Raw genomic sequence first — 21,360 nt, 5'->3', positions numbered from 1 at the left:
GGCGAGCACCCAGCCCGGCGGCTCGGCCACCGCGCCCGGGGCGGTACGGGGGGCCGGGGACGGTGCGGGGGGCCGGGGCCGGGGCGGTGCTGGGGGCCGGGGCGGTGCGGAGGGCCGGGGCCGGGCGGTGCGGGGGGCCGGGGCCGGGCGGTGCTGGGGGCCGGGGCGGTGCGGGGGTGCCGTCCCGGGGCCCGCCGGTTCTCGGCCAATCGGCTCGGCGCCGCGCACTCCCCGCCCCGCTCGCCCCATGTGCAGAAATAGCCCCGCCGCGGCCGGCAGCGGCTTTCCGCGGGGAGCGGAGCGGAGCGGAGCGGGCGGCCGGCGGAGCAGCATCCCCGGGAGGAGCGGGGGCGGGTCCCTCCCGTCCCGTCCCGTCCCGTCCCGTCCCGTCCCGTCCCGGCGCGGCCCGAGGTGCCGGCGGATGGCCCCGCGGCGGGAGCAGCGGCCGGGCCCCGCGGCGGGCGGGCGGTGATCGGTGCCCCGCGGGAGCGCGGCCGCGGATGCCCCCCCGGGGGCCGGGCGGAGCGGGCAGCGGGGGGCCGCGGTCCGGGGCTCGCCGCGCCCCTCCGGCCCCCCACGCCCCGGCGGCCGGGCGGGAGGCGGCGGTGAGCCCGGACATGGGTGTTGCTCTCTGGGAAGCGCTGCCCCGTGGCCTGTTGGTACCTGCGGACGGGCGCCCGGTGGAAAGTACCTTTTTCTCATGAACGGTTCTAGCTCCTCGCCCTGGGCTCTCGCCATGGACACGATGAAAACCACCTATATCGTGCTGGAACTGATCATCGCCGTGCTGTCTATCGCTGGCAACGTCCTGGTCTGCTGGGCCGTGGCCATCAACAGTACCTTGAAGAACGCAACCAACTATTTCCTGGTGTCCCTGGCAGTGGCTGATATTGCCGTGGGTTTGTTAGCCATCCCTTTCGCCATCACCATCAGCATCGGATTCCAGGTGGATTTTCACAGCTGCCTCTTCTTCGCCTGCTTCGTGCTGGTGCTGACCCAAAGCTCCATTTTCAGCTTGCTGGCGGTGGCCATCGACAGGTACCTGGCTATTAAGATCCCACTGAGGTAAGACACTGGACTGCACGCAAGTAGCCACGTTCCCTGACAGCCCAGATTGTGACCTTCCTTGCCTTGGAGTGCAAGAACTTCTAGTCTCTAGCGTTGCCGTACGAGGTTTGCTGCTCACAGGTGATGATGATGATGATGATGAAAATACCTGAGATGCTGCGGGACTGGGATCAGGTTTTCAGCATCCCGCCTCTGAGCTCAGTTTTTTGAGGGTGTTTGTCTTGGGGGGGGTGGTGGTGGTGGTGGTTATGCAGTGATGTAGTAGCGTGCTTGGGATCGTTGTAGCTAATCTATGTAGGTATTTATACAGCCCTCGTTACTGTGGTGTCTGGGCATCTCCTGGGTAATTAAATATAGGAGCAACCGCTCTTGCTCCTATTTCCCAGCCTGTTAGAGAAGTAGTTTTGCAGGCTGTCTCTTCCTGAGCTCGGGACACAATACTTTCAGAAAGGCTGAACGTCGTCTTAAATAGATCTTAATACGACTTTGTACGTACTTCACATTTTCAGCTAGGGCTAGAGTCTACCTAGGCTGTCTTCCAGTTTTTAGTGGGATATAATGAATGGACTGAAAGTGCAATTTGCAGCAGCTACAAATGCCAAAACCGTATTTCTGTGCTTGTATATGTACCTTTTCCTTCTGAGTGCTTACCATGCGTGAGCGTATAGATCAGTAAATGTCAGAAGGTGTCAGCTCTGTGCATACACTGTGAAGGGAGAAAGGATTCATACCTCCTTTTTTAGAATTTTACAGTTTAAACCTTCATCCAAGTGCAGTATCAAAGACATAAATTGGTTTCCTTCTGATCCACGGGACAGTGCAATATACTGGGCAAAACGTACTGAATGTATTTCACAGGCACTTCACCAGTGAGTTGGTGCAGCTGCTTCCTTAAGCTTAAGAGCTCCAAAACCCCGGCTTTGCATTACAAATGACCTGAGCCCATTAGGCTCAGTCTCTGTCACATCTCTGTTGTCCCTCCCTGAGAATAAGGCATCGAGGGAGCCCAGGGCTGCTCGGAGGACGGGTCAGAAGTGGAGGCTGCAGGCAAGCGAGGCAGATTTGGCGTAGGGACCCCAGCTCAAGTCTGTTAGCTGCAGCTTTCTAGATTCTCCTCGTCTCCAGTATCTCCCTTGCACCAGCAATGAATTCACCATAAAATGACTTAAAAAAAAATACCCCCTTCACCCTGTTCCGGTACCTTGAATCAGAGAACTACCATACATTGGGCAAATACTAATTAGTCATTGGGCAGATGATAAAACCTGGTAGTGGAAATGCATGTATGCTGAGTGGCTGTGTGTGTCATTGGGGCATGGAGCGTGGAAATTCCACGGGACGTAGAGTAAACGAGAGCTGAGCTGCAGCCCTCGTCTGTACAGGAGGGAGCGGGGACAGAGCAGTTCAGGTTGCTGCCAGCATCTCTGAAACCCGCTGCTTACCTTCCCAGCCGCCCGGCTGGACTCAGAGACGTGCGTTGGCTCCGGGTAATACTTTGGTGCTTCTTCCATTCATTCATTGGGGGCTTTCTCGGGATGGGGGCTAGCGGCACAGCAGCAGCGGGTCAGATTTTTTTAAGTTTCGGTTTCATCGCAGCACCTGCTACCAGCGGGCTGTTCGTTATAACTCTTTTCCTTCGTACCACAAGTGCTTTTTTGCAGCGCTTGGCTGAGGAAGTTGAAGCTTGTGAGATTGGTTTCTCCTCCGCTGGAATCCGAGGCGAGAGTAGCAGATCAGAAATGCTCCGAGGGGATCGTTTACGTGTTTGCAGAAGGGAAGTGGTTTTACTAACTGACAAAATAGCAAGTATTTCCTCCACTCTTTTACAATCCCGGTCTCTAGCAGGTTTGCTTGACTCCCCGTTAGGTCAGTCTATACACCTGCGTGGGATGAAATCTGAGAGTAGTTTTGCCTTGCTTCGGGATCCTTTCCCAACTTTGCTTTTTCACCCCATCTTAGGCCAAATCTTTTATTCCATTTGCACAAATATCTTTATTTCTATGAGCACTTCCTAGCCGGACACATGCAGCCCCTTCACCTGTAAACGGAGATCCAGGAGTCCCGTCCTAGGCTGGCCTGGAGCGTGAAGTTTGGATTAGACTTGGCCTCGGCATTGAGGCCCATTTCATTGCTCTTAGAGGTGACCAGCGAGTAAAACCCCGTTAAAAGGACGGGAGTTTCTCACTGCTAGGAGTGCAGGGCAATGGACAGGTCATTGCTTTGGCAACCAGAGATTTAGGGACTGGTACTGAAAGGCTGTTTTTATTTGTACAGCCGAGATCAAAAGAGGATAGAGGAGGTTATAAAACTACGCTGGCAAAACACTTCTCTCCTACACTAAGGTTTTCCAACCAAGGCTTAGTTAGAGCTGTCTTGTCAGCATCGCTGTTCCCGAGACACTCCGCAGTGCTGCCGACGACGGGGCAGGAACTCGTCCAGCCGCCCGCTTTAGGTAGGTGCACGCGCCGTTTCTGGAAGGAGGTTTGTGCTGCGGAAGGGGAAAGCTGGTCATCAGTCCGTAGGAACGGAGACCTTAGGAAAAGTTTTTCTTACTAAAACACTCATTCTGGAGACTAGCGCAGAGGCCGATACCAGGCTATGAAGCATTATACATTTAAGAAAAGGGTTTGTACCCAGCCCTAGCTAGCAATGACAATGAATAACGCAGTTGTTGCAGAGCGGGCAAGTGTCCCTGTCGCATCCGCTGCACCACCAGCTCCCTGCGGAAACCTCTGCAGGGACGTTGAGAACTGACTGTGCCATATTATTTAATACTGTTTCAGGGCTATTTAAGCACACCGAGAGGCTGGGCAGGACTGCAGGCTGGGGGTGCGCGGGAGAAGTTTGCATTACAGCCAGGCTAATAATGGATTTTTCAGTTCTGTGGCTGAACCAAAAAAATCCCATGGGAAAAAGGAAAATTGTTTCAGTCAAACTGAAAGAGCAATGTTTGGAGGCTTCAGTGAAACAAAGTGGTCCTGACCAACCTGGCACATCTTTGTTTTGAGCTGCTTAACCCTTCTGACGTTGCTGTGCTGCTCTTTGAAATGGAGACATCCTCGCTGGGAAGGAACTAACAAATTCTCATGCAGACAACTGCGAAACAAAAATCGTATACAACTTTCAACTGGTGTTTTAGAACCCTCTCTCTCCTGTCTAAAAATATTTGCTGAATTTGGCCCGAAGCCATGAATTCTTTCTGTCCCTTGAAACTCTTATTTTGTTTGGTTGGTTTTGACAAATTTACTGTTTGTGGAGAAGCCCCCGCCCCACTGCCCGCTTGGTGCAGCTGCACCTCTGAGCCCTTCCCGGGTCCCCTCTGCCCTGGCCGGCACACCAGGACACAGCTCCTTCTCTTCAAACGCGCTCTGCCCCTGCCTTGCTTCCCGCACCCCTCCTGGCCCCCGGTGCTGCCGACCCGGCAGCGCTGCCGCCTGCGTGTGCCCGTCCCTGTGCCACCCCAGGTACGCGGCACCATCCCTGCTCTGTTCTGCCAACCTGACCCCCCCCCCCCAAAGCTCGCTCGCTCCCCCACAGCGCTTCCCCCAAGCAGAATATCAAAGCCAAAGGCAATTGAGCATCTTTCAGCAGCAGTAAATCCATCCTGCAGAGTGTTTGGCTTAAGAGCGGGGCTAGGCTTTCGCTCCCTGGCTTTCTCCAGGGCTGGATTTCACCCCACAGTCCCATAGCTGCGAGCCAAAGATTTGTAGGTGGAATAAAATCTTTCCCTTTTATTTGCATTAACCAAAATCCTTTGGCGTGGCTAATAATTGTAGGTATGGATAGATGCCTGGAACAAATGCGTCAGGAATTAGGGAGAAGAGTATCTGTATGTAGAGAGCAAAATGAGGGGAATGAAACATGCCGTGCAACATCGCTCTACGTGTGGCCTTGCCTGGCTGGTACCCTCCTGCAGGACGGCGAACATTGCGCTGCTCCTGGTACCTGGCAAACACCCCGGCCAAGAGCTGCGGAGGGAAAATTAGCCCCAGCTCCCTGCGATTTAGGCTGATCTCGTGCTCGTTCTTCCTCCTTGCGTTTAGCTCTCGCCCATCTTCAATTTTATCCCTAGCAGAAGTGCAAGACGGATGTTCCTGGGCAGCTTTGCCATGAAGAAATGTTCATGGTTTTGTGCCAGAGACAGTGTGGCCAGCAGGACCCGGGCAGCGATCGTCCCCGGCGCTGGTGAGGCCGCACCTCGAGCGCTGCGCTCAGTTTTGGGCCCCTCGCTACAGGAAAGACGTGGAGGTGCTGGGTGGCCGGTGGGAGGGCTGGAGCCGCTGGGGAGGAGAGAAAATCCTCTTCAGAGCCTCGGTCTTCACCTGCCATTTTCTGTGTGTCATCTAGGCTTCAACAACGCGCGGAACTGCAGCTGCCCTTCCTCCTCCTGCCTTTGCTTCATTTCCTTTCTGAAGGGAAATCCTCGCATTGCCCCCCATCTGAACTCCCCGGCGTGTTCTGCTGCTCGTGTGTGGCTCCCAGGCGCGGTGCCCGATCCCGAGACCCGAGCGGTGTGGCAGGCATCGTTACTCCAGCGCAGTGGATGCTCTGCCTCCCCCCCCGTCCATCAGATGGCTGTGCCTGGCCAAGGTTACCGTTGATTAATAAATTTAGTGTGCGGCAACCTGGCAAACTTCTCGGGCAGGAGGGACGGTGTATTCGCTTGAGCAACGGAGCTGTCACATTTTTAAGGAAGTTTGTGATGGTTGAGCTCAACTCGGGCAGAACATGGAGGGGGGGCGGGGGTTGTGCTGCAGCCGGGGGCCGACAGCACCCGCTCGCCCGGCCGTGGGTCTCGCAGGGCTGCCGTTCGCTCCAGGCTTCGGATGCAGCCGACTCCAGGCACAGAAGCACAATAAAAACCTCAGGAATAATCCCCCCATGGCCATAAACCAGAGGGGGGAATCGCAGCTATTTTCAGTTGTGAGCAGCCTGGTTGCTTTAAATGCCTCTCCCAAATGTTTATATTTTTTTCCCCACCTTGGGGGTCGCTTCCCTCTCAAAAAGCAAAAATCCCGTCAGGAAAGGAATTAATTGTCATTGAGACCTCTGCCCTGATGCAGCTCCCGCAGAAGCTGGGGGGTAGCGGCGGGCGTGCAGCTGAAAACCTCATTTCCAGGCTGTCAGCGGAGGGCACCCCTCTCTGGTGCCAAAACCCAGAGCTTTGGGTTTAGGAGCTTTTTCTCAGTTTTGGTCAGCTCAATCTGTAAAAAATACAGGTTAATTTTTAGATGAAAAAAAGCCGCCTTTGAAATCTAGCAGAATTTTACTCTAGAAATAAGACCTTTGGACCTCTCTGCAAAAAAAATGTATTAAGTCAAAATGTTTTGCAAGTGAGCTGTTTTATTTTGCAAGTTAAAAATTTTTGCTTTGTTAATTAACGGGGGGGGAGGGGTGTGTGTGTGTGATGAATCTGCTGTTTGTCACAGCAATGAGCACAGTCTGCAAAACCCACGTCTTGTAGGAGTGTTCTGCCCCGGCCCTTGGCTGTGCCGGGCAGTCCCCGCGTGGGGGGGCGTTGGGGCTCCCGTAGGTGCGTTACAGCAGCTTTGGGCCGCGGGATGCCGGGAACGGGTGACACCAGCTGTGCCCTACAGATGTGTCGGTCCTCTCCCCTCCCCATCGGCTCTCGCGGCTTTGCAAAGTCTGACGATGGGCTCAGGGAATTTGTATGTGCCAAAGAGCGGATTATCTCCTAATCCTGGTGATGACATCAGGCCCGGGCATGAGCCACAAATAACCTGCGAGTACATGGGTGGGGGTGTGTCCGTGCCCTTACGCTCACCCTTCAGTGCCAGGTGGGCACCGGCGTGGCACAGGCAAAGCGGGCGGTCACTGAGCACCGTGACCAGCACTGCTGGACCCGCTGGGGACGAGGGACAGAGCGCAGTCACCTCCAGGACCAGTGCCACCGTGGCTGGGGCTCTGCCTGCACCCCCTTCACGACGCACCGTGCATCAGCACCCATCACCCTGCACCCCGGCGTTCGCATCCTCCCTCCCGCCCAAACCCCAGCGCCAGATTCCCGGGAGCACGGTGCTGTGGGGGCGGCTGTTGGCCGCATCCTTCCTCCCCCGTCTCTTCCATGAGATTTGCCCGTCGTGCTGCAACGGCGCAGCTGGCACGCGGGGGCTGCGTGCTGCGTCACCAGCTGGTTTGAACCCGGCTGCGCCTGGGCAGGGAGGCGAGGACAGGACGGGCTCCTCGAGCTGCTGGAGCACGCTGGGACGGGGCACGGGTGGGTGAGTGGTGCTGGGCACGGCGCCGACCACCCAAGATCCACCAACCCTTGGGAAGGTCGGTCAGGGCTCTGCAGGGAAGGCAGATGAGTAGCAACTTGCTGGAGAGGCCAGTGGTTTGGGGCCTTTGGCAAGGCCTTTAGCACCCGTTTCTTTACAGAAAGAGTGATCCAGCAGAGACCCGCCATCTCCCCACCCTTATCTGTTACCTGAGTGAGCAGGGCACCGGGTGCCGGGGGGGGGGTAGCGGTCGCACCGCTGCTCTGCAGACAGGATCACACCCGAACAGCTCGCGGTGAATGGTAGTTCCTATCTCACCTCTACCAGCCGCCGGTAACTCAGCTGCTCCGGTGCTGCACATCTGAGATCTGACAGCTCTGGGAGGTTCGGAATGACAAAAATTCTCAGCCTCAGGCAGATAACGTTGGGCTTCAGAGCCCTGGAGCGAGGGCGGTGCCACGGAAGATGTCCGGAGGGCCGCGGGCTTTTAAGGCTCCTCTCAGCCCTGCGGTCTCTGGTAGGGAGAACCGGGCTTTTGTGTTTGGGACTCAAAAACACCCCACGGAGCATGAAAAGGGAGGGGGGGGGCAGGTATCACACACTTCTGCCTGCACATGGGTGTCTTGAGGCGACTGCTTATGTGTTGATGTCACTGCTTGCCAGAGTGCGAGAGCCGGTGTGCAGAGTGCTGGGCTCATTTCCTTCCTGTGCCCCGGGAGCTCTGCGCGCCTCTGGCAGACCCTCGGCGTCAGGCGTGTGCAGCGAACCCGCAGCCCGCCTCGCACCCCGCGCGTACCCCGTGCGCCTTAGTTCAGCTTTCAGTCACCTTTTCTCACCCCGCCGGGGGCTGGCGGGTGGGCTGAGCTGTGAGCAGGCTGGGCCCAGCTTCTAGGGACAGAAAGCAGGGTAGTGAATGCAAATTGTGTGAAAGTGTGCGTGCGAGGAAAAACATTCACACACCCACATCACGGTACTGTCGGTGTTCAACGCGTGCACAGCTTGTGGCCCCCTCCCACCGCTCCCACCCCACAGCAGCCTGAGCCGCAGCTTCCCTTCTTAATGCTCCAGATATTACCCAAACACACGTGGTTTGCAGGGTGTTTTGCGCTAAAACTGAGCTCTTCTGCATTTCTCCTTCCCGCATTCCCGGTCCTGCAAACCCGACGGCCTTCAGCCGTTCCCCTGCCCTGAGCCAGGACTGCGCCGGCAGTGGCCGTGCTGAGGTGCCATCCCGTGGTGCCGGCCCGAGGAGGGGTGTGCGGGGATAAACCGGGATGAGGCGGGAGCTGGGGGCTGTAGAGGGCAAGCGTCACTCCCGGCTGCTGTGCCTCCCACCGCAGGGAAGGAGCTCACAGGAGGGATAAGCACGTGGGGATGGACGTCGTGCTGAAAGGGTTTTAAACCCATAGGCACTCAATAGTCCAGGCTCACAGGCTGCAGGACCTGGCGTGGTTGTAGCCTGTATGGGTGGGCTGGGGCAGGCCGGCCAAACCCTGGGGAAGGAAATGCTCTCCTGCACACACCCAGCTCCTCCCGCTAGTCATCGCCATGGCTGAGTGTGAAGCACAAGTGGGTCTTGTCCAGTTTTGTCCTGGAAAGGGTAATTTGGAGTCTTCATAAGTGGGGAGCAGACAGGCTTGCTTCTGACTGGCAGCCATCCCTCATCCCCACCTTCGTCCGGGAGCAGCAGCTGGCCAGTGTCCATCTGAGGGCTCATCTTCAGCCAGAACCACTTCATCCTGGTCTCCATGCTGCTGTTTGTGCCTTTCTCTGCCTCACGTCCATCTGCTGCTCTGTGACTCTGCTCCCAGGTGGACTTGCTTCCCAGAGAGCAAACACACAGAACGGTAGGTCTGGAGCAGCCCCAGCCCCTGACATCCTCCGATCACGCACTGGGCACGTCTTCTTCTCTTATTAGTTCAAAAGCATCTGGCTTTTATTTCAGACTAAGGCTGAAAATGCCATATACCATGAGCAAAGCAAGCCCTGGAGGACATTAAAGCCGTCCAGTCTTTAAACGCCTTTTAGTGATCCTCCAAATCTGAAAATGAAGCATTGCAACCTGTGACCTTGCTGGTTAGCTGCCTCGGGCAGGAATGGAAACTTCGCAGCACCGGGAGGCGAGCGGGCGGTCGTTCCTCGTCGCCGGGGAGGATGGAGCCAAGGCAAGGCAGGGCTCCCCAAGCAGCCAGGCTGGAAGCTCAGGGCAGCACCCGCGTACCGGCCTCCCTTCGGAAGCCGAGGCTGGAGCAGCAGCCTGCGGCCGGGCTGTGCGTTGCAAGGGCCGGGTGTTCTCACCCACGTGTCATCATTACCCGGGGTTGCACAACCAGCGGAGCTGCCTGAGCAGCGTGGGGTGCTCCCCGGTGGGTGGGGGGGGTGCTCGCGGGGGTGCTCCCTGGTGGGTGCGCGCTCCTGGCAGCGGGAGCGGGAGAGGGCTGTCGCCCTGCGAGAGCTCCTTTCTTTCCGTTCAGCTTTTCCTGCCAGGTTAAGGCTGGCCATGAGCCAGCGTTCAGGGGGTGGGTGCGCGGGGGCTGAGCCGCTGCAGCCCCTCGGGTTTCCCGTGAAAGCACCAGGCAGTGGGAGCGGTGCTCCCGGCAGCCAGAAATATGGAGGGTGCTGAGCGATGCCTCCTGTCCCGCTGTGTGCTCACCTGGGCCGTGGGTGCTGGCGGGTTCGCGGTAACCCGTCCAGCGGAAGGCCGGGAGCGCGAGCGGGGGACGCTGCTGCTGTCCCCTGCACACAATAGGGACAGATGTGGGAGGAAGTGATTTGTCTGCAACTAGACGTGGACAGACGCAGATGTCCTACTTCCTTGGCTGATATCGTAACCACTAATCAAATTTCTTACTGTCACCACCAACTCCTTCCTGGTTAAAAAGCACAGCTTTTTCTTTTTTTCTTTTTTTTTTTTTTCTTTCCTCTTCGCCCTCTAAGGTGCAATTTATGATTCATTTAAAATGTCCTGCCAGGATATTTCAGCTGGTATGTCATCTCCATTCCATGGTTATGCACGGAGCAAACAGAACAGCAGCAAAGGTGCTTATTTCATGTTGTTATAGCTCAAAAAAAAAAAAAAAAAAAAAAAAAGAGCAAGGCAAGATGCAAAGTACAGCTGCAAGTAGATGACAAGGATACAATGCTTGGCAGCCAAACTGTTCTCTCCCCTTGTGAATGGAGGTGTCTGTGTATTTTCCTTAACACTTAAAATAGAAACATATAAATTATCACTACTTGTTTGTAGCAGAGCACCTGCATAGCCCAAGTTCTGCAACCTCTCCATCTGCTCACCTCCCTGCATCCGGCAGCCTGGGCATGGGGCAGAACGGGGAGGGAAGCAGGGAGAGAGCAGCGACGAGCACCAGCCCCCAGGGCTCCCCCAAAGCTCTGGGCAGCGGGAGCGCAGAGAGGACCCACGCCGGCTGCAGCACCCCTCGCGCAGCTGCCATGCCAGTGGCTCCCCGCTGACCCCACCGAATGTGGCCTCAGCACAAGGTACCCCTGAGTTTGGAGTCTGAGCACTGAAATTGCCCATCCAAGGGTGATCCTGCGCCGCGGCTTGGTGGTGGGAGAACAGGCCCAGACTCCGTGAGCTGAGCAGCGCAGCGCGGCACCCTCCGGTCAGGCTGGGGCGCAGGGGCTCTGGCGTCGCTGCTGCTGACCCGCAGCTCTGCTGACGGACACGCGTCTGCCTGGGGTCGGTACGGACTCAGGCTGACCACACGACGTGTGCGGGTTTAGAGCTATGCCTTGTCTGATTCGCGACGCTGCCCTACACCGTCCCAGAGACTCCAAGGATGCCAGGACGAGGTTTGGGACTTCCTGGCTCTTCCCAGTTAAGGTTGCAGAAGACAGAGATGTCCCTCTTCAAACACTTGGGGGAAGCAAACCTGGGAGGCTCCATCATGACAGAAAATTTTCCTGATGGAAAAGTTAATGCTGCAACTTCAGCACAGTGGTACAGACACGAGAGAAGTGTTTAAACACCCGGTGCCCCTGTGCAGCTTCACGAGCACAACCCGGCAGCCCTGCAGCCTTTGAGGGCTGCTGGCGAGAGGAAGCCTGACTGACGGGGGTGCCTTTCTCCTAACATCACTTTGTTGCTAGAAGCTACATCTCGGCCAGCCTCAGGGACTTTACTCAGCACCCAGCGAGGACAGGGGACAGCAGTAATGCCTGCGCAGGTGGCCATCCGATGGCGGGCGTCTGAAGAGGCAGGACCCACAGTGTATTTGCCAGATACCAGCTGCAGGGCTTCAGACCACGGCAGAGATGATGGAACTCATTTTTGTGTCTCCCACAGTGGCCCAGTAGCAGGGGAGTAGGGAAAGACTTTGGGAACAGGACCGCCATGGCGAACAAATGTAAGGGGGTCGTGCCACTCTGCAGGTGACAATCCAAGGGGTCACATCCTGCCTGCCTGCCCCTGGGCAGGATGAGGGCTGCGTGGTTGGACGCTGCTCAGCGTGGCGGACCCCGTACCACAGCACTGATGAGCTCACGGTGGCAAGTGCTGACGCAGTTCCTCAGCTTGCAGATCACCCTTTTGTTCAGCAACACATCTCAAATGTTCAGTAAAACAATTTGCTGTTGCTCTGCTGTTTGCAAACCTCGGGTTTATTTACTCAGTAACTCATCAGCCAGAGCCCAGGCCAGCATCATGGCCAGGGCCACCGTCAGCCTCCACCAAGCACCAGGCGAGCGGGTGCGTGGCACCACAGCGTTTGATCTGGTCATCCTTCTGGGGCCAGCGGGGGATTCCCCCCCACCTCTGAGGGTACATCATGTGGGAATATTCATCCCCTTCCAGATTCGTTCCTCCGGGCTGGTGCTGGTTTCTGCCCCAAGTCAAATCGCCCCAAATTACGCCTTGGCTGCTGCTGTACGCTCCTCGTTAGATGGGAGCTCAGGGGCAGCGGTGCCTCTGCTTGGGTGATCTCCAGGGGGTTGGTGCGGGGACGCCAGGTACGTGCGGGACATGACTCGGTTCCTGCCAATCGGGAGCCAAACTCCTGCCCGGGAGAGGCCGCGCTGGCTGCAGGCTGGCAGCGCGTCCTGCTCTGCTCCAGCTGTGCTTAGCACTGCCCGCCTGGGCGTCTTGGCTGGTAGCCACCTCTAGTAAACAGCGGTAGAAATGCAATGAGATCTGTTGGGGAGAAAAAAAAAACCAAAAAACAACCCAACCCCAACGCCCTGACCGTGCTGCCAACCAGCGGCACGGTGCCTGGAGAACGCAGAGAGCCTCCCTGCACCCTGCGCTAATGGACAACTGGTCGCTTTGGTGGTTGCTGTGATGCTCTTGCAGAAAAGCTGTGGACCTTGCTGAGGCATCACTGAAGTAGAGGGGCCACAGGTGACAGCGATGTCTGCTGGGTGAAGGACACCATCTCCAGTCCATGGGCCAGCTCAGGGGCCATGCACTCCAGCGGCAGAGCGGTTGCTCACTCCACGGCACGGTGGCGAGGGCAGAGCTGTGCCCTGGCTGAAGCATGTGTAGTTATGTACGTCCGAAGAATAGAAACCTGAATTGCTCCATGATGGCAGCACAGCGGGGACGGCATCGGGGCTTCTGTGGCATGTCCACCGCGGGGGCAGTGGGTGGGAGCTGAGATAATTAGCTGCTTTATGATGATTACGCCAGTAAAGAGACTTTGCCTGGCGGTGTAAAAGGAACTAATGCATTGCCAGGTTATTTAATCTCAATAAATCATTTTAAAATATTCAGCTGTTATTTACATTAAAGCAACATTTGATGCCTCTGGGCAGAAACAGAGAGGAGATTCAATATTTGTTACACATTAATTGAGCAGACTTAGGTGAGTAAATTTACTTTAATAGTTTTTTGCCTAATAATATTAAGCCTAAAAGAGAATGAAGGAGGGGTTCACTGGAGCATTCAGAGCTGTGAAAAATCTGTTGGTTCCTCACTGTCTAATCATGTTTCATAGAGCTTAGGAAAAAAGCTGTCTCGGTTGTCTCACAGCCCGTGCCTGCTTATCCTGATGGCGGTTTACGATGGGAGTTGCAGTTGTGTGCAGCGGTTCACTAACGAGACTCTTCGTGCCTTGATCTGTTAATAGTCATGCACTGCTTTATTTTTAAGCATGTGCTTAACCTCTGTTAACTTCGGGGCAATACAGGCGGTGTCCCGCCAGATAACTGTATTAAGATAATAACAAGGTAATTAGTGAACAATTTTAGCGCGTCGAACTATCCCCAATTTCACCTTGGCCTCTTCTGGCTGGTAGCTCAGGGACCGGCTGTGCCCCTTCTCTGTAGCCACAGCAGCGACCACCATCCCTGCCCGGGATCAATCCACTGAGCGGAGAGGTGTTGGGAGGAGTTTGCAACGCATCCCTACGAAAATAAAGAGCAAATCTGAGGCACGTGTGGCTCACTGCGAATAACCGTCTCCACTTTAACGAGCACCGTCTCTTCCCTGTGCCGACAGGCCTGCAGCCCTCTCCATTGCTCAGCTCTGGCTCTTGCAGACCCGGGGCGCAGCACGTTTTTCCGTCTCCTCCTTTTCGCAGAAGGGGCTCCCCCCCGCTTAAAGGTGATCCTGGCTGCAGCTCTGCTGTGTGCGCTGGGGAAGACCGAGCAACGCTAAAATAAACATGCCATCGTTACAGCCACTAGAAAACTAAGTGACTTCTTAAATGGTTTTATAAACCTCCAAGCCAAGCTTTATCTTTGCAGAAGAGTTCAGGAGAAGAGCAGATGGAAGAAGCCTTATTTGGGGGTCATAAGTTTTCAGCAAGAAACAGCACCAAATGCCACCAGCCTGGAGCGGTCGGTCCTCACCGTGACTTTGCCTCGTGTTCCCGTGCGCAGCCTGATTCAGACGCACAAACCTCTCAACTCTTCAGTTTCTCTTCCTGAACAATGGTCCCTTTTGCATTTTCCAGTCTCACTACAATAATTTTTGGGATGTGACGTGACCAAAGCAGCAGAGGTGCAACTGAAGCGATCAACTAAGCGTGAACAGCACAAGCCAAGGAGCCACGGGTTTTCTCTTCCCGCGTGCAGAGCTGTTGGTCGGCAGCGGCTCTTGGTGCTCCTGCAGCACTGACTAAGCTTGGCCAACGTTGTAGCTCGAGACTCAGACTTTTCCAAGAGATCGGATTTCTGGGAATTTCCTCTGAATCAAATCTTAACATTTTCAGGTCCCACCACCCCAGATCAGCTCTGGCTCCTGAAAACTTGAGACTTAGTAATAATGAGAGAAAAGTGCAGGAGAAACTCCTCAGGCTGGACCTGCCCTTTAGACATCTACCCATGGAGTGGGTTCACTGTTCAGCATCGCCTAAGTGTGGCTGCTGCTCCTGCATCCTCTTGGCCAGCCCCGGCCGTGCCCAAAGCAAGCCCTGCTCGCAGCGGCCACGCAGAAGGAGCTGAGGGCTCCCCCCAGCCCCTCTTTGCCACTCGGTTCGTGCTGGCAGACCCCCCCCACTTACCCTCCTGACTTTGTAGCTTGCGGGAGGAGAGGGACACGCAGCTCGCACGGAGGCGACCGCAGTGTGATTCACAGGCACAGCTGCGGTTCCGTGGGAATAAAACCCTCCCCTGCCTCACGGGCCGGAAGAAAATCAGAACAAAAGTTCTTAGGAAAGGAGGAGCAGGGTAGCCAAGCCAGAGTAAACACGCACTGAGAGAAGGGTGTGGGAAGGGGGGGACGTGTGTCAGCCAGCAGACGCTAACTGGCTGTGGAGAGAGGACAGTAATGAGTTTCTCATGTTGTCTTTCTGGCAGTCGCCGAGTTCTTCATATCTCCAAAAAGCGATCTGACCGATGCTTTGATGTTGGCATCTGTTCTGGCTGAACCCAAACCAGCTTGACTTTGCTGCTTTAGGTTCCAGCTCCATTTGCACCTCTGAGCATCTGGGGGCTGGAGAGGGACTTTTGTTTTCTTGGCCATGAAGGCACCCGGTCCGTGGGCCGGAAAGGTGTGGGGCAGCGCGTGGCTCCGCACCCCTCAGCACTGCATCAGCTTGTCCCTGGGCCACCGCAGAGCTTCTTTGTAATATGTGAGAGCAGCAGGTACCCAAGGAAGGCATTTATTTAAAAATCTGGATCTTTACAACCAGTTATGGTAGGTCAGCAGACCACAAGCATCATCTGACAGCAACAGCTACACACGGCTGTGTGGTTTAACCCCACTGACAGCTTCAGAAGCTGTAGGTCCGAGTCCGTGTGTGACTTCAGGATGTCTCGATGGTGCGTGTCCTACAGAATGGGCACGTCGCATACACAAGCAGCGGAGGCCAACACTGGCCCTGGGAGCGAAGTGAAGCAGCCCACATCAGCACTGTTGATGGAGGATGCACAAAGCAGGGATGTCAAATGTGGGGAGAAGACCCCCATGTCCCTGGCTCCCAGCTCCACACCTGGATGCGAGACTCTGCGTGGAGATGCAAACCCTAACTTGCAACTCTCCTAAACAATCCATCATTAGCAGCTGCTTTCAGACGCTGGCCCAGGGTATTTGTTATCCAGCCAGAACAAGCTCGCATGGGCTGCAGTCTGGCACGTGTAAGCCAGCAATTGCACTGTTTGGGAAACTGGTAGAATCCCTGGTTTCCACACACATGTGTGCTTCCCACTTTGCATATGAGGTAGCACGGGAAGGGACATCCATTACGGAATTGCTGCAATGTCCAGTGAAAGCCATCATTGCTGCAGTTAGAAAAGCAGCCCAAGTTGAAGCAAGCTGGCTGTGGTACGAAGGCTGTAAGTGTGTGGCGATGCTGGTTAAGTCTTTAGCTACCCATTACAGTGTAGAATTGAGAGCCAGCATTGTCTCAGCTATAATAGGTCAGCCCAGAAGTTCACGTAGCCCAGCAACATGCTCTGGCGTGCCCAGTAATGGATGCTTAGAGTAAGAGAGTACGTTGGTGGTTACAGAGTGAGCCTTCCCCCTGTTCTTCCCCTCCTTGTAGTTGGTGATTTAGGCTCATGCAATGATAAAGCCTTTTTTTAAGACTCCAAGTCCTTACCTCCTATTGAAGGATGTTTGCGGGCAGGGGCGGTGCTTGGCACCTCTCAGGAATAGTAAGTGAATCACCTCCCCAAATCATTTTGTGTAGGTGTAGAGCACAGGTGAGTTTTTTTTTACCCTTCTGGTGATCACAGAGGTGAGTTTCCCATGTGGGTGAGGCTTTTGTGGCATTAGCCAAAATGCTGATGACTTTAACTGCAGGGAAGTCATGAGCGTTCATTTATTTAATGGCTCTATCTTGGTTTTGTTCTCGATGCTGTAGGTATAATAGCCTGGTGACTGGCAAGCGGGCAAGAGGACTCATCGCTGTGCTGTGGCTCCTGTCCTTTGGAATTGGACTAACTCCGCTTATGGGCTGGAATAAAGCCATGAGCGGTTGTCCCAATGCCACCAACGAGACAGGGACTGACACCGGGACAGAGCACCATGGCTGCTTCATCTCATGCCTCTTTGAAAATGTGGTAACGATGAGCTACATGGTGTACTTCAACTTCTTCGGCTGCGTGCTGCTTCCACTCGTTATCATGCTGGGAATCTACATTAAGATATTCATGGTCGCCTGCAAACAGTTGCATCAGATCGAACTGATGGGCAACTCCAGGACCACACTGCAGAAGGAGGTCCACGCAGCCAAGTCTCTGGCCATCATTGTAGGACTTTTTGCCTTCTGTTGGCTGCCCCTACATATCTTGAACTGCATTACTCTCTTCCATGAGGACTTCTCCAAATCCAAGCCTGAGTGGGTGATGTATATGGCCATCATCCTCTCCCATGCCAACTCTGTCATCAATCCCATCATCTATGCCTACAGGATCAGGGACTTCCGCTACACCTTCCACAAGATCATTTCCAAGATCCTCTGTAAGACGGATGACTTCCCCAAGTGCAGCACTGACAACAACCAGCACCTGACTGTCACCAACATTCACACTCCAGTAGCCTCTGTGACCATATGACCGTGCACGTCCTGCTCCTGGGATTTTGCAGTCCCTCCCTGACACTACCCTTCCCTGTGCCTATGTGAACAGTTACAGCTAACTCCTAGAGGAGTGCTCCGAGATGACCACTATGCAGTTATGCAGCTGTGTTTTATTTTTTATTGGTTTTTTTTTTTGTAATTAACATAGTGCCTCCTAGAGGAATGACCTGACCAGGGAGATTGAGTGCAGCTCACCCTCGACTGTAAACCCAGGTTGTGTGAGTGCTGGTGATCGTATTGTATTTCCTTTCCAGGTCAGACACTGACTGTGGAAGACCCACCTGCTGGGGGTGTTTCCCCAATTGTGCTGCTCATGTCAAGTCCTAGGATCTTTATTTTAATTATTATTATTATTTTTTAATCTTTTGATTCATTTAAGAGTAATAATTTTGTGTCTAGTTTTGGGTTCTTTAAGTCCATACTTGACAGCACTTTGGTAATACCCTAATTATTCCATCAATTGTTTGATGCAGCTAGTATTCTCCGATGGGAAAAAGTCTTACTTAGCCCAGTTGCTGGTGTGAAACTGAATCTGCGTTCCAGGCTCTGAGGGACGTGACCATGTTGATGGGAAAACAAGATCAGAACTGGCCAGCTATTTTTGGCCCCGGTATGGAAGCCCTACTTACTGAACGAGAAAAATTTTAGGAAAGAGTTGACTGAAGTTTTAGAACAGCGGTGTTATTGCCTTTCAGTCACTGGGGTCTACGGGATTGTGCAGACCAGTGCTTCAGGTTTGATTTCAAATCTGTTTCCAGCTATCAAAATGCAAAAGGCAGACGTGCCCTAATGCTCTCAGCTAGTCTGATCCAGAGCCACTGAGGTGTGTGCAAACGCTCCCTTGGTGACATGATCGCTACATTTAGATTTTTTGCTCCCAAGTCAAAACTTGACAGCCTTGCAGTGCTTCCACAAGTGCAGGTTTTAGCTGTGATAGCTGGATGCTGCAGCTCACCTCATTCCTAAAACTTGGTCTTGCTGGGGTTCCTCGTAGGCCAGTAACCCCCAGAAGCTGTGAGTGCTTTTTTTTTTCTAATAATGATTTTTAATTTTTTTTATGTTGTTTAATCCTGACCTGCATCAGTAGCAAAAGAGACAGGAAGGGAGCTAATTTGCTTGGAAACTAGAATGCCTTGACTTGCGACCTGATTTTGGCCAAGCTCTTTGGGGAAGCAGCTCACCCTGCAGATTGCCCAGCCTGGCCTCTGCAGTTAGCCACGGAGTCCTGGCCCTTTGCAAGGACTCAACAGCGGAGCAGTCGTCATTTGTACTGCAAGTTACTGACTCTCTGCAACCACAGCTCTGTAATTACTGCACCTGATTTAATATGTAACTGTGATATGCAAAACTAGACAAAGGTAGAAAGAACAGTGCATTAATTTCTGAAGCACGAACGCCACTTCTCCAGACTGCATGAGGGCATGTGCGCTGCTGTAAATGAACCGGTGTTTCTGGCATGCCTTTTATTTTGCAGGGCAGTTTCATTCCACAGCTGAGAGGAACAGGGAGGAGAGTCAGAAAAACACCAAAGAGCTTCCCTCCAGGCCCAAAAGCTGATTGTGGTACAGGGACACGGCTGTTCTTGACTAGCTCAGACTTCTTACAAATGGGAGACTTGCCTGAAGGTCCCTACGTGGTTAAGTGGTACCATCGCGCTGTGAAGCACTCGGTGCCAGCAGCAGCATCATGCAGTCGGTGAGGGGCTGGAGTGCAAGGATGTGTATTAAATACGGTTTGCAGTGGTAACCCACACAGGGAGGCAGGGAGCAGGCCTTTGAGAGCCAGGTGGCAGGGAAGGAAGTTTAAACACAGCCAGTTCCTGAAGAATAGGTCCAGCAGACAGACTGTGATGCCTGGAGCAGTTTGTCTCTGATAAATTGTACTTGAATCATATAGAAATCAGCTTTCTATTTTTTTTTAACTGCATTGCACTAAAAGGGGTGTAATATAAGACCCCAAGAGTTTCATTTCTCTGGCGTATATAAAGACAAATATGGTGTAAAATCAGCTGAAACGCTGATCTGAAGAAATCCCGTTCCTGCAGCATCTGCTGTGCCAGCCGGTGTGTCCTGCAGGCAGCACCTGCGGGCGTGACTTTGGGCCCACCATGCACGCAGAGGATCGTTCACAGGAGTGATGGATTTCGTTACCATGTGTGTAGCAGCTCGGCCCTAAGATCCAGCCCTAAGATCCAGCCCTAAACCTTGGTGAATGACCAGTGAGCTCTGAATGGGTTTGTACATGTTTATGCAACGTCCAAATTTAGTCACGGCTCGGTATCAGATACTGCCATTTCCAAGAAAAAAAATCTGAATAGTTAAAAGTTACTGTCCCACGTGTTTCTCCTTTAACAGCCCCATTCAGCTTTGCTGCATCTGCCTTGGTCATAGTCCAGCTAACACACGTAGCCACCTCCTGCCATTTGGGCAGGGTTTGACTCTCTCCTCCTTTCATTCCTTCCCTTCTGTATTATCTTTGGCTGTGTTCCTTCTGTTAATCGTGGCTGGAAACAAGCAGGGTTTCACCTGCAGGTCTGGCAGTGTTGCAAAGTGGTTGCAAGCCACATTTATCCTTACAACAAAGAATGGAATCTCTCCCCTCCCGCTGGCTGAAAAATGAACCAAACTCTGGACAGCACGAACAGACTGAAACACGCAGCGCTGTTCTAGAGCGAGCCAGTCCCAGAACACTTGCTCATATGGGACAGCTTGCACTGCAGCTCAGCATCCTCTCCTGCTACCTTTCCTATGCCTCTTACAAGCCAGAATTCCTGTAGACAGATGTGGTGTTCCCTTAGTATGACTGTGCCATCGGGTTGTTAGCCATTATTAATGACAGCCTGGGTCACCGTGGTCTTTAGGCACATTAAGTGCCTTTGTGGATCTGAGCCAAAGTCATTTCAAGGCAAAATAAAAAATAGGACACCTCCCTTGCCCCCCTCAAAAAAAAGCTCTGAAGGTTTCTGTAAAAATGTGAAGTGAAAATGGCAGAGGAACTTTCTGTAGCGAGTGCAGCTGTTGCTATTCAGCTATCACTCATTACTGCTCTGATGTACATAGGATGGATGTGTTTTCCTCATGTTGTTCAGATTTTGTATTTGCAGTAACTGTTATTTACATACAAAATGCTTAATTTACCACCTACACAACCTGGCTCAGCCTGTGCCCCATTATTTCTTGCGGTGTTGTGTTCACATAGTGTATCATACGAGGCCACGCTGTACTCAAGGAGGAGCCCGACCTCAAAACACGGGCAGGGAGTCACGGAGCTGGAAGGAGCTGGTTCCCAGCTCAGCGGCTGGTGTGTGGGATGGGGCAGCAGCAGTCTCCTTTCCCCCGTCTCCAATATGGACAGCCTTGCCTTGTCTGCCAGCACGAGGTGGTTGGCTTGTCTGAAATGGGTCGATTTAAAAGTGCAGCTTCCCAAGATCCTGTATCACAGTAAAGACAGCAGAAGCACAGTCTCGAGGTGCTGAGGGGTCCCTGCCATAGTCTCTGGTACAGGTTTGCCAGTGATGAATCAGAAGTGCTCTGAGCAGCCAGCTCTGTCAAAGGCCAGCTCCACAAAGCCGTGCAGGCATGGGAGGGGCAGTGGGGTCAGTCAAAGCATGAGCAGAATTAACAAGGTTTAATGGATCCCTAAGAGACCCGCTGGACTGTTTGTATCCCCACATCACAAGCACGCAATATTACACATCTTCAGAAACCCCAAGAATAGCCTAAATAAATGAAACTGAAGTCAACACAGGCTTCTTAACATTTATTCATTAATCTGTCAGTGCAAGGCTGCTAATTAATGTCACACTTGGCTGCAGCACAGGAAGAAACCTACCAGCCACAATGAACATTTGGCAGCTTTGTAGCTATGAAAAACGCCAGCTACACAGCCGGGAGGGTACACAGAAAGGACATCCGCATGTGATCCAAATCCTTCATCCTTCATCCTCCTCCTCTGCCAGTAAGATGCTTGTGAGCTGCTCCTCAGAGACAGACAGTTTCTGGCAGGCTCCCATGGCCTGACTAAGGTAGACAGCAAGTATATGTTTGCACTGCAAATAATAGTGCAGCCAAGTTAAC

General features: G+C 53.7%; 1 protein-coding gene across 2 annotated transcripts; it reads left to right on the top strand.

Annotated features, from left to right (window-relative positions):
• Positions 1 to 364: 364 nt before the first annotated feature.
• On the top strand, positions 365 to 20,436 carry ADORA2B (adenosine A2b receptor). Of its 2 annotated transcripts, XR_012838347.1 has the most exons (3): positions 365 to 1,065; positions 16,568 to 17,894; positions 18,759 to 20,436. XR_012838347.1 is itself a non-coding variant. In XM_010308880.2 (2 exons), exons 1-2 carry the CDS (start codon positions 701 to 703, stop codon positions 17,259 to 17,261), a joined length of 1,059 nt encoding a protein of 352 aa, XP_010307182.1. In that variant the 5' UTR covers positions 365 to 700; the 3' UTR covers positions 17,262 to 18,752. The 2 variants fall into 2 exon arrangements, 1 of the variants encoding a protein (XP_010307182.1); XM_010308880.2 differs by lacking the exon at positions 18,759 to 20,436 and having other exon boundaries at positions 16,568 to 18,752.
• The last annotated feature ends 924 nt before the right edge of the window (positions 20,437 to 21,360 follow it).

The sequence above is a fragment of the Balearica regulorum genome, chromosome 19 (assembly GCF_011004875.1).
Source record: "Balearica regulorum gibbericeps isolate bBalReg1 chromosome 19, bBalReg1.pri, whole genome shotgun sequence".
NCBI lineage: Eukaryota > Metazoa > Chordata > Aves > Gruiformes > Gruidae > Balearica > Balearica regulorum.
Note: the sequence above shows the minus strand (reverse complement) of the source record. Positions and strands in the feature narration are given on the sequence as shown.